The sequence below is a fragment of the Carassius carassius genome, chromosome 3 (assembly GCF_963082965.1).
Source record: "Carassius carassius chromosome 3, fCarCar2.1, whole genome shotgun sequence".
Taxonomy (NCBI): Eukaryota; Metazoa; Chordata; class Actinopteri; order Cypriniformes; family Cyprinidae; genus Carassius; species Carassius carassius.
In genome coordinates this window covers 26,226,434-26,240,860 of record NC_081757.1, presented here as the reverse complement: position 1 = coordinate 26,240,860, position 14,427 = coordinate 26,226,434, and the positions used below count along the sequence as shown (strand labels likewise).

The following is a 14,427-nucleotide window of genomic DNA, read 5'->3' as shown; positions in this document are numbered from 1 at the left end:
ATCCGCCAAGTGGGTCCTTGAAGACCACTGCATAATGGAACAAGAAAGTTGTTAGTGATGATGGAGCATTAATGATGATTCTCTATAGAATTAGCTTTGTTAAACAAGACAGCCAATCGTAAATTACCTATAACCTGAAATGCAGCCGAAGTATTGCTGTCTGCCCCCACAGATCCACTACTTCTAGCCCAATCAGTCTACCATACTTAGCATAATTACTGCTAATCTATGCCCAGTTCACAGGCTTGTTGCCTGGAAATATTTGAACCCCAAGTCACTAATGGCTTGTTAAAATCCCTTGAAAATCCCTGGTTTCTTACTAACGGTGAAGCCTCTGGATGTAGCCAGCTTTTACAGTTGATTTGTTTAAAGAGGCTAACCGATTACAAATCCACTATTAAGACCTCCCAAAATGCAGTCCTTGAGATACATCAAGGAATTCCCAGCAGGATTCATCCCAAAGTCAATTCTGAATCCGATCTGATCAAATATTCTGCATCTTGAAATGTTCTACATTTGGAGAATGTCTGCAGCGGTGCCCTTTCACTGATGAAAATGGCTCACGTAGAGAACAGGCTTGCTGGAAGTAATTTGAATTAGTCTGTGAAGAACTCCTTGATACAGCTCATCTGAGATTAGTTTTACTGCTCAGACACAGACTTAAAGGTTTGTCATGGAAGAATCTTCCCTGCTGTATGAAAGAGCTTTAAAGATCCATTTTATTGCATTCATGTTCTTCTTTATGCCGTGCTATGGTTGCGGCTGGTACAGTTAACACTCCATTGTATTTCTTTGATGTTTTACAATATGCTTGATGAGCTTTCACTTGCTGATTGTAATAACACTCTTTACTTTTAGTGGCCTGTATTTAATCAATCCCCTGTTTCTGACCCAGATATAATTATTATTAGCATCATCTGTCATAAACAGCATCCTCATATCATACCTCCAACAGCAGCATTGTACTATATGCTCTGTTTAATGGTCAACTGCACTTATTTCCTCTAGCCATTTTGATAGTGCAGCGCTATTGTCTTGAAAAACTCGTTAATTGAGGCAGCATATATTTCTGTATCACATTTTATGTCATTTCTACCTAATTCATGATGATTATTTAAAATTTTCTATGAGGTATTCTGACAATAGCGTCCTTTTACAGCAAAGCCTTGCACAAGTTTCCTGCTTGCTTAGTCAGTGCTGACAACACCTCTTTTATTTTCATCCCAACAACAACCCAGAGCTTTTTGTTGCTAATTTCTGTTGCTGATTTTGATTTGTTTTTGGAACACTGGTTTGGGAACATTTTATTTCCACTGTCTTGTTGCCTCTTGGCTGGTTGTGCTAATGGCATGTTTTTTTTCTTTCTTTCTTTCTGCACTTCCTCCCTCACTTCTCATCACCGGTGGCTTGTTCCCCATCTTTTCATGTTTGGTGTCGGTGTGTGTGTGCGTCTGCGCCGTAATGCCTGTTAACTACGGGGCCGTGTGTTGTGTGTATGGGCTGTGTTTGGCTCTTTTTGTGCTGCTGGCTCTGTGCATGCGCTCTTACAGCCCATGCGGCGGTTCGCCGTTCCTCCACAATCCGCAGAACTCACGCAGTCGCCCAACCACAGCCCCACCCACGCGCCTGTGTCCCGGGTGAACGGCACAGGCCCCCACTCCCCTAAAACCTTTCAACCAAAGACAGTTGCCCATCAGCCCAACAACAAAACCCAGACCCTTCCAGCCAAGCCCAAAGTTGCAGACAAGCCCCTGCAGGTCACCAGGTCCAACCCGTTCCCCAACACAACAGCCATGCCATCTGTGGCCAAGTCAGAACCGTCTACGCCCTGCCAACCCCTGCCCCCGCCGATGCCCGGCAGCCCGAAAGTGCGCCGCCCACTGCTCACGGTGCCGCCCAAGCTCTCCGTTCCCCTTTCACCACTTTCGCCCATCCGGCTTCACCACCTTCACCCGCTGGCCGGGACTGACCACAACGGCAAATCTATCCCCACCTTACAGGTTACGCCCCACCCCTCCCCCAGGGGCAGCCCATTGCCAACTCCAAAAGGAACGCCGGTGCACACACCTAAGGAGAGCCCAGCGGGGACCCCTAGCCCCACGCCACCCCCCAGCCCCTCCATTGGAGGCATGCCGTGGAGAACACGCCTCAACTCCATTAAGAACAGCTTCCTTGGCTCACCACGTTTCCACCGCAGGAAAATGCAAGGTAGAGACATCCAAAGCACTTTTTAATAACCTCTTACATCAACCTGCCCAGGGACATATAAATACCCCCAAGCTTGCGCAGTGCTCTACCAATTGAGCTACAGGAATATATATATATATATATATATATATATAGCTCGATTGGTAGAGCATTGCGCAAGATTGGGGGTTCGATTCCCCCGGGAACACATGATAGGTAAAAATGTATAGCCTGAATGCACTGTAAGTCGCTTTGGATAAAAGTGTCTGCTAAATGCATAAATTTAATTTAATTATATATATATATATATATAATATTATTAATGACAGATTATTAAAATTCTACTGTATTTTTCTTTTGTGAAAATAAATTAAAACAAAACTAAAATGAATAATTTTAAATATAAAGTGAATTTATAATTTATTACTACATTATAATAAACAGTGAGAAAAAGATATTTATTTTGAAATTTAATAAAGATAACGTTTAATAAATTAGTGTGTTTAAATACTAAGGGATCCTTTGCTCAAAAAGGAAAATTCTGAAATGTCTAATAGTACCGATTTATAATGCAGCCCTTATAATATCCTAATTTTATATGGCACTAAAACAATGATATGCAGGATCAGGTGTAAAATAAAGCACCATAGCCTATGTACATATACAGTAAAAAGCATTTAGGTGAATGAACGAAGCTTGCTAATCCTTTTTTATTAGGGTTTTAGGTTGACGTTCCCCTCTTAGAGAGGGATATTCTCTAAGGACTGATTTTACAGATCATTGGGTAATAAACTCAATGCTACTCAATTATCAGCTATATCTGCTGATATATCTAGTAATGATAATGAAAACTGCACAAGCATCTCCTCTCACCTCCAGCTGTTCCTCTTTCCCTCTTCTACTGGGAAGAGGATCAGATGAGCTGATAGAAGTGGGGGTTGAATTACTCTTAATCTCTGCAGGTTTGGAGTAATTAGCTGTGGTTAATCAGCATTCCCCTCCTCAGGTTGTGAATGTCTAATCGCTCAGGATATAGAGTATGATGCAAATTCCACTAAGGCTTGTTCACTTTGTCTCTTTCCAGTTCCCACACAAGAGGAAATGTCCAGCCTAACACCAGAGTCTTCCCCCGAGTAAGTATTAGCAATTTCCAAAGACAATCAAGTAAAATATACAGTTTTATTAAATCCCAGAGTGTGAAAGAAACTTTAAAATACTCAATTATAATTGAATTAAAATAAATGTTAGTTCAATACTCATTATTCTACTAGGTGTGGGGCGAAATGTATCACCTTTTACATTAACCTGAGCTGTTGAGAGTTAAATCACCAACACTCAATTAAAACTTGCTTGAAGACACTTCACTTTTGCTCTGTGTGCTTACTATTTCTCCAGATTTTAATATAATTTAAAAGGAGCTCTGAAAACTCTGCAGCTAAAGTTAATGTGGTGGTCCAAACAGTGTTCCTGGCCCCATTAGCCTAGTTTGTTGCTGAAGACATTATCAGGGAATAGTTCCTCATGAATAATTCAGTGTTTTAGTTCCACTTAGCTTCACAGGCACGCAAAGCAGCACCACGGTGGAAACTTTCTTCTGGAGTGTTTTCCTCTTATTTTGCTGCTGTTTTGTTAAGTTCTTGGTGAGAGAGTGTCACAGTATGTTGGGCTGGCTCAAAGATGGCCTTGATAGTCACTGACTGTGGTAAAATCGCTGCGATTTCAAGCAGTGTTGAGAAATGAGCCATATGCCAGCATCCAAACCTACACACAGGCTTTTGTCGTGAAATATTTTAAAAAACTTTTCAACTTTTCAGTACTTTTCAGTTGTCAGCAAATTGTGTATCATGACAAATGTAAATCTAGTTTTAAATGGAGCATGTGTACATTAAAATCTATTAAAATACTGAAAAGAATAATACAATAGATTTTATAGAAATAATTGTTTTTGAGGTTTGTATGGTGCTGCACAGTATTCGTCATATGTAAGTCCATCATATAATGTCAAATCATATAATATAAAGTCATACATGTTTTTGTTTCTTGCGGTGTCCAAGAGAAACCGTCTTTTGATGGTTAGAAGTTCATCCAACTTCCTCTACTGGTGAAGTTGAAATATATATGCTACATTTCAACAGTTTTGAATTTCACAAAAGATTATATAAAGTTACAAAATATTTTTATTTAAATATATGCTGATCGTTGAACTGTCATTTCATAAAAATCCACTCAAAATATATATCTTAGTTTCCAGGTACAACTGTTTTACCACTGATGATAATAGGAAATGTTTTTTGAGCACCAAAGGATCGTGTGACACTGAATACAGGAGTAATGATGCTGATAATTGAGCTGTCCACCATGGGAATAAATTACATTTTTAAAATAGAAAACTGTTGTTTTAAATTGTAATAATCTTTCACAACATTGTATATTGTTTTTACTGTATTATTGATCAAATAAATGCAGCCTTGGTAAGTATAAGACACTTCTTTGAAAAAATATATTCAAAATTTGAGAAGAAATGCCAGTTTTCTATTACAATGTGTTTTGTCTGTAACAGCATGCAATGTTATTAAGTTTACTCAACTCCATGCATAGTATGTGACTTGAGTGATCTATATATGTATTGTGTTGTCTTGTTTACTCATCTTTTTCTTTTTCACAGACTTGCCAAAAAATCTTGGTTTGGAAATTTTATCAACCTCGAAAAGGAGGAGCAGATTTTTGTGGTGATTCGGGACAAGCCTCTGAGCTCCATCAAAGCAGATATTGTACACGCCTTTCTCTCTGTAAGTCTCCAATAAGTTTGTAAATTCTATGTTCATTTACTCACCCTTATCTTGTTCCAAACCGGTTTAACGTTTCGTACTATCGTGGGCCTTTTAAGTTTAAAAAATGATGCAAAAACACCATAAAAATATCAGAAGTGTCAGACTTGTGTGCTATATTCCAAATCTTTTAAAGCAAGGCAATTGCTGTGTGAAAACCGACACTGATAATCTTCTGCTCTAGTGAGCTGTTTAGCTCTGCAACCAAATTATTGAGCTGAATTGAACAAAACATTCAAACCAGTGTTGTGAACTGTATCAATTGATTAATTGAAAATATCAGACTCAAAATAAAGAATCATTGACAAATCTTATATCACTTAACTCATGAATGCATGAAACAGAGCTAGGATGGATGTCAAGATTTTCAGTGGATAACAAGTTTCAGTTCATCGCACAAATCATATGACTTCAGAAAACCTAAAAATGTAGCATGCAAGTTTTGACACTTACTATGTGAAACAAATGGGCATCTTTCAGAAAGGTCAAATGGTCCTGAAAAAATATGCACACTTGTACAGTTTGCGGAGTACACTTTATTTTCCAGCTCTTTGCTCAGAAAATATAATTTAGTACCATAAAATCCCTAAAAAAAAAAATAGAAAAAAATGGTAGAGCATTGTGTTAGCAGCGCAAAAGGTGGTGGGTTTGATTCCCAGGGAACACGTTAGGTAAAAAATGTTAGCTTGAATGCACTGTAAGTCGCTTTGGATAAACACGTCTGCTAAATGCATAAATTTAATTTACATTACAATTTTTAATTGTTAATACTACCTATTAAAGAAAACCATTATTGAACTAAAATATAGTACATTCATTACATAAAAAAAAACACACCACAAAGGGCTAAATAAATACACAATGTTCATTTTGGGATGAATTGTTCTCTCAGATTCCCAGCCTCAGCCACAGTGTGGTGTCTCAGACGAGTTTCCGGGCAGAATACAAATCCACGGCCGGCCCCACCGTGTTCCAAAAACCAGTGAAGTTCCAGGTGGACATCACCTACACCGAAAGCACGGCTGCCACCAAGGAGAACGGCATCTACTCTGTCACCTTCACACTGCTCTCAGGTAACCATGCCGACAGTGAGAAGCCCGTTTTGATGTCATAAACTTGCTAGCAGCCAATAGAAGCACAAAGGGATGTGTGTGTGGGTGATGGAGAGGCTGGTTGATGATGTTGAACTTTGTCTTTCACAGTGGTGAGACATTTTTTTCTCTCCCTCTCTCTCATTCCGCAAGCAATCCCCTCCTCCATTACACTCCCCCTCTCTTACGAAGACTCTGAAAATAGACCTACTGCTCGAGGGGGTAATTGAAAAAATTAAACTAAAAGAGGCCTTTTTGCCTCCTGGTAATCACTATGCATTTTCAACCTGCTGTGTTTCAAAGGACAATCCAAAAAGATCCCGTGATGCTGGTGCCATTACTGCAAACCCCGTCCCTCGCTTTTCATTCTCCCCCTCGCTCTTTTTTGCTCTCTTGGCTACACAAAGGGGATTGAATCTTGTTCTTAAAGTCACACATTTTAAAGTGTGTGTGTGGGCACATGCCATAAGCTCAGCACCATAAAAATCAGCCTCATCCCATTAGATTTTATGAGGCAGCCGCTAGGGGGAATAAACTCAGGATGTGTCAGCATAAATGTACATTCATTTCGAAAGACACATGTGTACCAGTTTGTACAGCATCATTGTGAAACATTTAAATGGGTTTCTGTGTGTGTGTGTGTCCCTGGCAGGTCCCAGCCGACGCTTCAAACGGGTGGTGGAGACGATTCAGGCTCAGTTGTTAAGTACACATGAGCAGCCTGGTGTCCAGCAGCTGTCTGGTGAGTGGCCAATCACTCCACTGACACACCTCTTACTCTGGCTCTTTCTCTCTCTCTGTTTCTGCTCTTACACAGCATCCTGAACATGCATGGCGCCTAGCCCACCCTTGCAGAGCACTGAACGCTGCACACACCCATCAAGGTCAAATGAGTCTTTCCAGTGTTTAAAATGGTTGTTAGAGGTGGTTTTACAGACATTTATAGGCCATCAGAATGTTAATATGAAAATTAACTTCTCTAGATGCAATGTATCAACTGTTCCATTAATGTCGGATGTGATGTCTTATCTAAAGGTGCTGGAAGTACACATTTGACCTTATCAGAGCACATTGCACAGAATTGCATTTCAAGGCACTAGCACACATGCACAAACTCTCCTTAGCAGTCACACACACACTCACACACAGAGCATGCTAAAGCACACTCGCGTGTATTAACAAGGGTTTATATACATAGCCAGGAAATTTCTCGCTGATATATAAAAAATCAAACCTGTGTCCCAAGTAAATCAATGTGGCTTCAAATTGTTCATTCTACGAGCAGAAATGTAATGGGCTAGACTGTGGTTCCTGCTGGAGATGATGAAATGAAAGAACAGAGAAATCCTCTGCCTGTCTTCTCACATGGCTGTGTGCACATGGTGACGAGCCTGTTACAGCTCCCTCTGCTGGACAGCCCCAAATACTTACTGTCCAAACGCAATATCACTGAGTTATTACAGAAAAGGGAATTTGGCATTTCATAATACCATAATATCAGTCTGCATTCTGTCTACTGTGCACAATAAATAAATTTTCCATGTGCATAAAATACCTGGATGACGTCCAAGTTTAGTGTATTGGCATACATAAAGGGAATCTATGTAGTGTATATATACATACGACACACGACTGTACATCAGAACTAAAGTGAATACTTTACCTGTCGGGTTAGTAAATGGTTAAGAATAAAAACTAGTCATGATACACAGGACTGCCAGACTTTTGAGTGGTTCAGAACACTACAAACTCATCCGGAAACATGCACCTTGTTGCATACATTTTAAAACTCACTCCAAGTATAAATGCCTTTCGACTGAATCTTTGTCAGAAGCTAAAACTTCAATAGTCTGTGCCCCATAATATGCTATGTTCTGATATTTTGTGAAATATGTCAGCTCAAATCTGCAGACCAGCTACGACTTTGGAAAAACTAGTGCTGGCTTTTCCAAACTGAAAATCAGGGTAAAAATATAGGCAAGTCATGTACTGTATTCCAGCTTTAATGCTTTGTTTCACATAGTCTTTTGAAAATAGTAGGCTTTATACAGTGTACTGATAATGTGCTAATATTAATTCATTACTCTTGATACAGAAGATACTCCAAATTTATAATTTGGCAAAAAGGTCATCCATGTATTTCATACAGAAAAATATTGTACACAGTATAACCAGCATTCTGCATACTTAAAAAAACCAATAGCCTGTTAGTATAATAGTATGACATTTTAAGCAAAACCCCCTCTCTCAGTGCCTTATTCCAAAACATGGTATGTAATTATATTCATATTGTGCATTTGGACTGTCTTAAAGAAAAGAGCTGTTATCAGGATCGTGTAGCTTTAAGATGTGCCATCCTCTCACCCTGTCAATCACACCCTCCCCTTCCCCTGGCTTTGCCCTTCACCCCCTGCTCTCCCACGGCTGTTGAGTGAATGGGCATGAGCGCTGAACAGCACTGAGCACCAGCATGCTTCACTCTCAACAGATGTGGCCACGTAATAAACATCTGTGCAAGGAGGTTGAATCACTGAGTTCATGTCATTACTGTAAAGTCAATGGGGTGCATTGAGAATGTCATTTTAGGATAATTATTTGATTTAATTGGACATGTTACAGTAATATATCATGTTCCTTTGACAGGAAAGCGTTCAAAGGGTGGTAAGAGGTCTATTTTAACACTTTTGCCACAGTGTACGTCACTTTATCATACACGCTGTACAATGCGTGGCACTTAAACACAGAGACCCTTTAAAGGGACAGTTGACTCAAAAATGACATTTCTATCATCATTTACTCAGCCTCATGTCATTCTAATCCTATAAGACTTTTGTTGATCTTTGAAACACAAATCAATATATTTTAAAAACACCCTCTTCTTTTGGTCCATGCAACCAAAACTACTATAAAAAAGAAGTGACAGATTCACACAGACAAGAACAGATTTGATTTAGGCATTTGTGTCTTGTCAGAAAAGTTTTAATAAACGGCTTGATTCAAATGAATTACCTCAACAATCTCTTTTTTTTACTTTTAATGCATTAGAGATTTGTTTGCACAGGTTTTTATAAACGTATCTTCATTTGTATTTTGAAGATGAATGAAAAGTCTTACGGGTTTAAAACGACACGAGGATGAGTAATTAATGACAGAAATTAAATTTTTGGAGGAACTATCCCTTTAAATATGAAAAATGCAGAGGTGTGTGTGTGTGTGTGTGCATGAACTCGCTATGACAATCCATGAAAGTTTAAATTCTCTAGAGTGAAAACACTTCATACATTCTTCATGTTGTTTTTCTCTCTTTATTCAATTCTTGCATCATTTTACTTTGTTTTTGTGGGTCAATTGTTGCATCTGAATCACTTTGCTGAAAGGCCCTGTTAATTTAAACATTTAATCAGCAGCGCTTATGAATTTGTTAAACCAGGTTTTTTTATTTGAAGATGATGTCTGAGCTTTTATGTTAGCATGTTTCTCAGCACCTTATGTCTAAACATTTCTTTCATGTTAATGAAACATGAAAATGTTTTCATTTGGGACTTTTACAGTAGAAGTAATCATCTGTAGAATCACTGTATAATGAGGGGCAGAATCCTAACGGGACTAGTTTTCTCAGCATGACCTACTTATGTAGAGCCCTATAAATACAATATGAGTAGGCAACAGTGAAGTCTGGTATGTGTTTGCTATTGGATTGATAGTCATTTTAAAGGAAAACAGTAATTATTAGCCATTCTTTGCCATGTAATCTCACTAACATACACAAGATCTTAGCAGAAATACAACAAAGCCTTACATGTATTTGCCATTTCAGCTGCTTTCTTACTTTATCAGGATTGATATTAGATTCTAACTGTGGCTCTAAATATTATGTCATTTCAGATTGACCTAACCTAGTGGGGTTAAATTCAGAAATATTGTAGCTACACATTTAATCATGCGGGTGAGACATAAATCCATTGTCTTTAGCCCAAAGCTATTTGACTGGAGCTCCGCACATGCCCTGTAAGAGAAATATTGCCATGCTGTACTGTTCGTTTTCTGTGTCTGCAATAGTTTACCCAGCATAAATCTAAACGGAGATGAACATTTGTAATGGCTCACAGCAGAAATGCTGAAGAAGTGTCCTGTGTGTCTCAAAGCTGCCACAGCTGTCATGTCTCTTTGAGAGTCTCTTAGCCTCTGGCAAAGCAGCCTGTCTTCTAGGAAAGCGTCAGTTTGGAGCTTTCTGTCATGATGTTGAGAGGAGTCCAGATTGTATTGAGAGACTCGGAGACAAGCACTGGAACTAAAGCAATCTACTCTAGTGTTCACATAGGCCACGGTCTGCCATGTTACTGCTTGTGCTATCGGGCCGCTGCTGCTCAGTCACTTATGAAATTGGAAAAAGAGGTGATGTTTTGCAAGCCTGTGTTGGCATCAAATAGGGTGTGTAGTTAATCCTTCTGGGCCGACTGTCAGGTGTATTCAGAATCTGCAACAATTTGTACCACTACATTTCAATCCATTTTAGGAGATTTCATTTTTGGCCTTTGTTTTGAATCAGAAATGATGAATTTAGCATGAATATATTTAGCTGTATATGTACCAGGGTGTAAATGAATGGCCTGACAATGATTTTATATAATTATGATTCTTTACTTGATCATGCAGTACATCATGAAATTTGTTAATGACTGCATTACATTTTTTTGCAACATTTATAGGGTCACTAACATATGCCACAAAGTGTTGTCCAATTCCTGAACCAGTGGCCATTATAAACCAGTTCATTCAAACATGCAGCATTAACAGTGTAGTCAGATTGGCAAATGAATGATTGAACCTGTTCCTTCAAGTGGATGAAAAACAGTGTGTAGTTTGATTTGATGAATGAATGATTTACATGAACCAGCTCTTTTATGTGAATCAGAAACATACAGTGTAACCAGTATCATCTGATTTATAAATGAATGTTTGTGAAACATACGGTGGAACCAGTGTAGTCCAATCCTAAACATATGACTAATATGAACTAGTTCTTTTAAGTGAGTAAAAATATATGTGTGACCAGTGTTGTTAGATTTGCAAACTAATGATTCTCATGAACAGGTTATTTTAAGTGAGTCAAAAACATACAGCGTGACCAGTGTAGTCCAATTTACAAACAAATGATTCTTATGAAGTAGTTATTTTAAGTTTAAGTAAAAATGCAGTGCATCCAGCAAAGTCCGATTCACGAATGAAGCTTATGAACTGGTTCTTTTAAGTATAAATAAGTTATTTTTAGTAAATTAAAAACATACGTACATAGATTCACCATTGGATTGAATGAAGGTTATCAACCGATTCTTTTAAGTGAATCAAAATACATAATAGCACAGCAATGTACAGAAAACATGGGGGATAAAAGAGTTTGTTCTCATTAACCAGTTCTTTTAAGGGAGTCAAAAAATACAAGTTCTATATTCTGTACTGTATAATGACTGGTTCTCATGAGCCGGTTCTTTTAACTGGATAAACAGCATGACCTGAGTAGTCCAATTTGCATTTAATTGTTTCTCATGAACAAGTTATTTCAAGTGAATCAATCAGACAGTTTTCATTGTCAGGTGTACCAATGCATTTTACACCCTTAATTTATATTATATAGTTTATGGTATTTGCTAAATTCTTCTTTGATGTATATACACATAATTTAGGATATGCATCCTGAATTTGAGGTTTGATGTCTAATTAATAACAAGTCATTGCCCATCTAACATGAATTTTTTTCACAATGAACACCATCACATCTCTTTCCATTCCATCCAGTGAAGATCACAGATCAGATGGAGACTGCTGCTCAGCCACAGATACTCACAACCACAATAAGACCTTTGACCAGTAATTCAGATGTACTGTCAAACAGTTGAACATGTTGTATCCATGTCAGTGTTATTGTCTCCAGTTAATGCAGTCTCATCCTGCCTCTCATCATCTCACCTTGCCTCGTCTGTGATCCTCATTGTTCATGTATTTGTTCTCTGTCTCTCTCTCTCTCTCTTGTTTTCTTGTTCTTCTCCTCTTCTCCCGTTGTGCCCCCAGGCAGCCCATTGAGTAACTTCTTTGACGTAATTAAACAGCTCTTTTCAGACGAGAAGAACGGGCAGGTGTCCCATCCGCCTGGCACGCCCAAACATGCCAACAGCAAGAAACATGAGCCTGAGCCTAATGACTCCAAATGTCCCTCTGGCCAAGACAATGCCAAGATGGCATCATCAGTTGGGACACAGGAACAACTTTAAAACCAGGAGAAATACTATATACTAGTTTTAAAATAAAATAAAATAAACAAAAGAAAAGAAAAGAATCCAGTCATGGTGAAAGGATGTTGTTGACTCAAGTTGGTTTTAACCAAGCCTCTACAAAGTTTTATATAAAGGAATGAATATTGAAGTACTATATGAAGTACTGACCCGACACTTTACAAAAGGCACATAAAGATAGGCTTATTTTTTATTTATTTATTTCTCTCCAGTGTTGTTTGTTCTTCACAGTGTCTCGTTATGTTGTTTTACGATGACTTTATTTATTTCTGCTACCAGGAATTATCCAGAAAACGTGTTAAAGCCCCAAGTCCTGCTCTTGCACAAGATTCATGTATGGCACATTGATGGAGGGCACATTACACAGGACGTTCAGTACAAGCAGCTGAGGGAAACTCCTCATTCTGATGCATCTAAACACCCCAAACACCAACAAGAGCTGCAACCTATTCCTCAACTCCTTCCTCCTGCAGCTACTGTACATACAGCCAAACATGTCCAAGGATTTGGAGTGAAGCCTTAAAATAAAGATGTTAATGAATTCTCACTAAGCTAAACCACAATTCATCTTTTTATTGAAACATACTTTTTGTCTTCTTTCTTCCCCGTCCTCTGCTAATGCACACACAAATACAGAGTCGCACATACAGGACATCGTTACAAAAGAACAAATGGCGAAGGAACTCTGGATTTCATAATGCACGTGTTTGAGGAGCTGCCCTCGAGGACCGTTGTTGGATTGTATTCTTTTCAATGTAGTCTTTCTTTGTGAAATGGAGAATTTAAGACATTTTATGGACTCATTGTCATTGCTGATTTGGATTTGGAGATCCTATTTGAAATATGGTGGGGGGACTGGGACATGGTGGGGGGGGGGGCATTACATTAAATGATCTATTCTGTTGTACAGACTGAAAATATTCCTTATGTAACAAATGTCTATCAGTGACATTGCTTAGATGAATTGTGTTGCCACATCCTGTGTTTTTTTTTTTTTGTTTTTTTTTCTCATGTAGGGTTCATGCAATGTTAGTTTTGAATGACAGTTATGCTTAATGTATTCGAGGGTTACTCATGATGTCAGTTTTCGATTTATTTGTATTTATTTTGTGTTTAATTCTTATTGAAAAACATCTGCAGGATTCAGAGACCTTTTACCCTTTTTTGTAACTTATATATGTGTTTGTCTTTAATTTATTCAGCTGGAGAATATTAATATATACAAAACCGGTTGTTGATTTTATTGTTTGCATCAGGGCGACTCATCCGATTGTTTGAAGGATCTTGTGTTTTGTGTAAGATAACACTTATCCGATTTTGTGAATGAAGCACTCTTTCTTTCCCGGCTTTGGCCAGATTAAAGAGCTTGTAGTATATGTTAAATTATTTACTGGTAATTTAAGAATGTAGACTAGCCTCTTTAGGGTGGGGGGGTTTGGGGGGTAATGAAGTATTGATATTTGTCACTCATCTCATTGTGCGTGTAAAACAGGTGGACGAGCTCAAAACACATGTTGTAAATAGACAACTTTGGGCAAACGACTTTCCAAAAACCATCAAGGGGATCCTGCTGCTCCTGACTCTCTCGTATTGCATGTCCGACATTCGGCTTTAATTTGCATGATGTTGTGAATGTTAGATTCCCCCCCTTCACCTTTTTCATCATCGACTTGTTTCCGTTATCACGCCTTCATTTTCAGTTGGTCGTTTTTCTCTCATCTCTCTCATCGTGAACGCTTTCTCGCCACGCGCTCTGCTGCATCATGCTGTGGGGATGGGGGTCTGGGGTGTCATACCACGTGATCACTTATGGGAACATACAGCGTGGAGAATAAGCGGAGATGTAATCTAAGCAATACACATTATCGTCCTTCCTATTTTGTACTTTGGGAGAAAAAAAAGGAGAAAAGCTGGATTGTAATGTATCACGGTTTGGTTAATACCGAGCGGGAAAAATAGAATCGCCGCTAATGTATCCCCTTGTAACTACTGTGAACAACTTCAGTGCAACGGAAATAAATCCATTGACTT

The 14,427-nt window shown here is 38.6% G+C and overlaps 2 protein-coding genes across 6 annotated transcripts in view; one reads left to right on the top strand and one right to left on the bottom strand.

The window, feature by feature from the left end:
- The window catches only part of brsk2b (BR serine/threonine kinase 2b), a 131,111-nt gene extending 117,869 nt beyond the window's left edge, over positions 1 to 13,242 (top strand). For 2 of the 5 annotated variants that reach the window (XM_059534573.1, XM_059534566.1), the window contains 6 exons: positions 1,551 to 2,208; positions 3,272 to 3,320; positions 4,853 to 4,976; positions 5,908 to 6,088; positions 6,759 to 6,848; positions 12,176 to 12,669. In XM_059534573.1, coding sequence (XP_059390556.1) covers positions 1,551 to 2,208; positions 3,272 to 3,320; positions 4,853 to 4,976; positions 5,908 to 6,088; positions 6,759 to 6,848; positions 12,176 to 12,375 — 1,302 coding nt within the window. In that variant the 3' untranslated portion in view covers positions 12,376 to 12,669. The other 3 variants (XM_059534581.1, XM_059534586.1, XM_059534575.1) reach the window with 2 other exon arrangements.
- Positions 1 to 14,427, bottom strand: part of LOC132124032 (methylthioribulose-1-phosphate dehydratase-like) — a 310,976-nt gene that overhangs the window by 295,097 nt on the left and 1,452 nt on the right. The gene's annotated exons all lie outside the window — the stretch shown is intronic.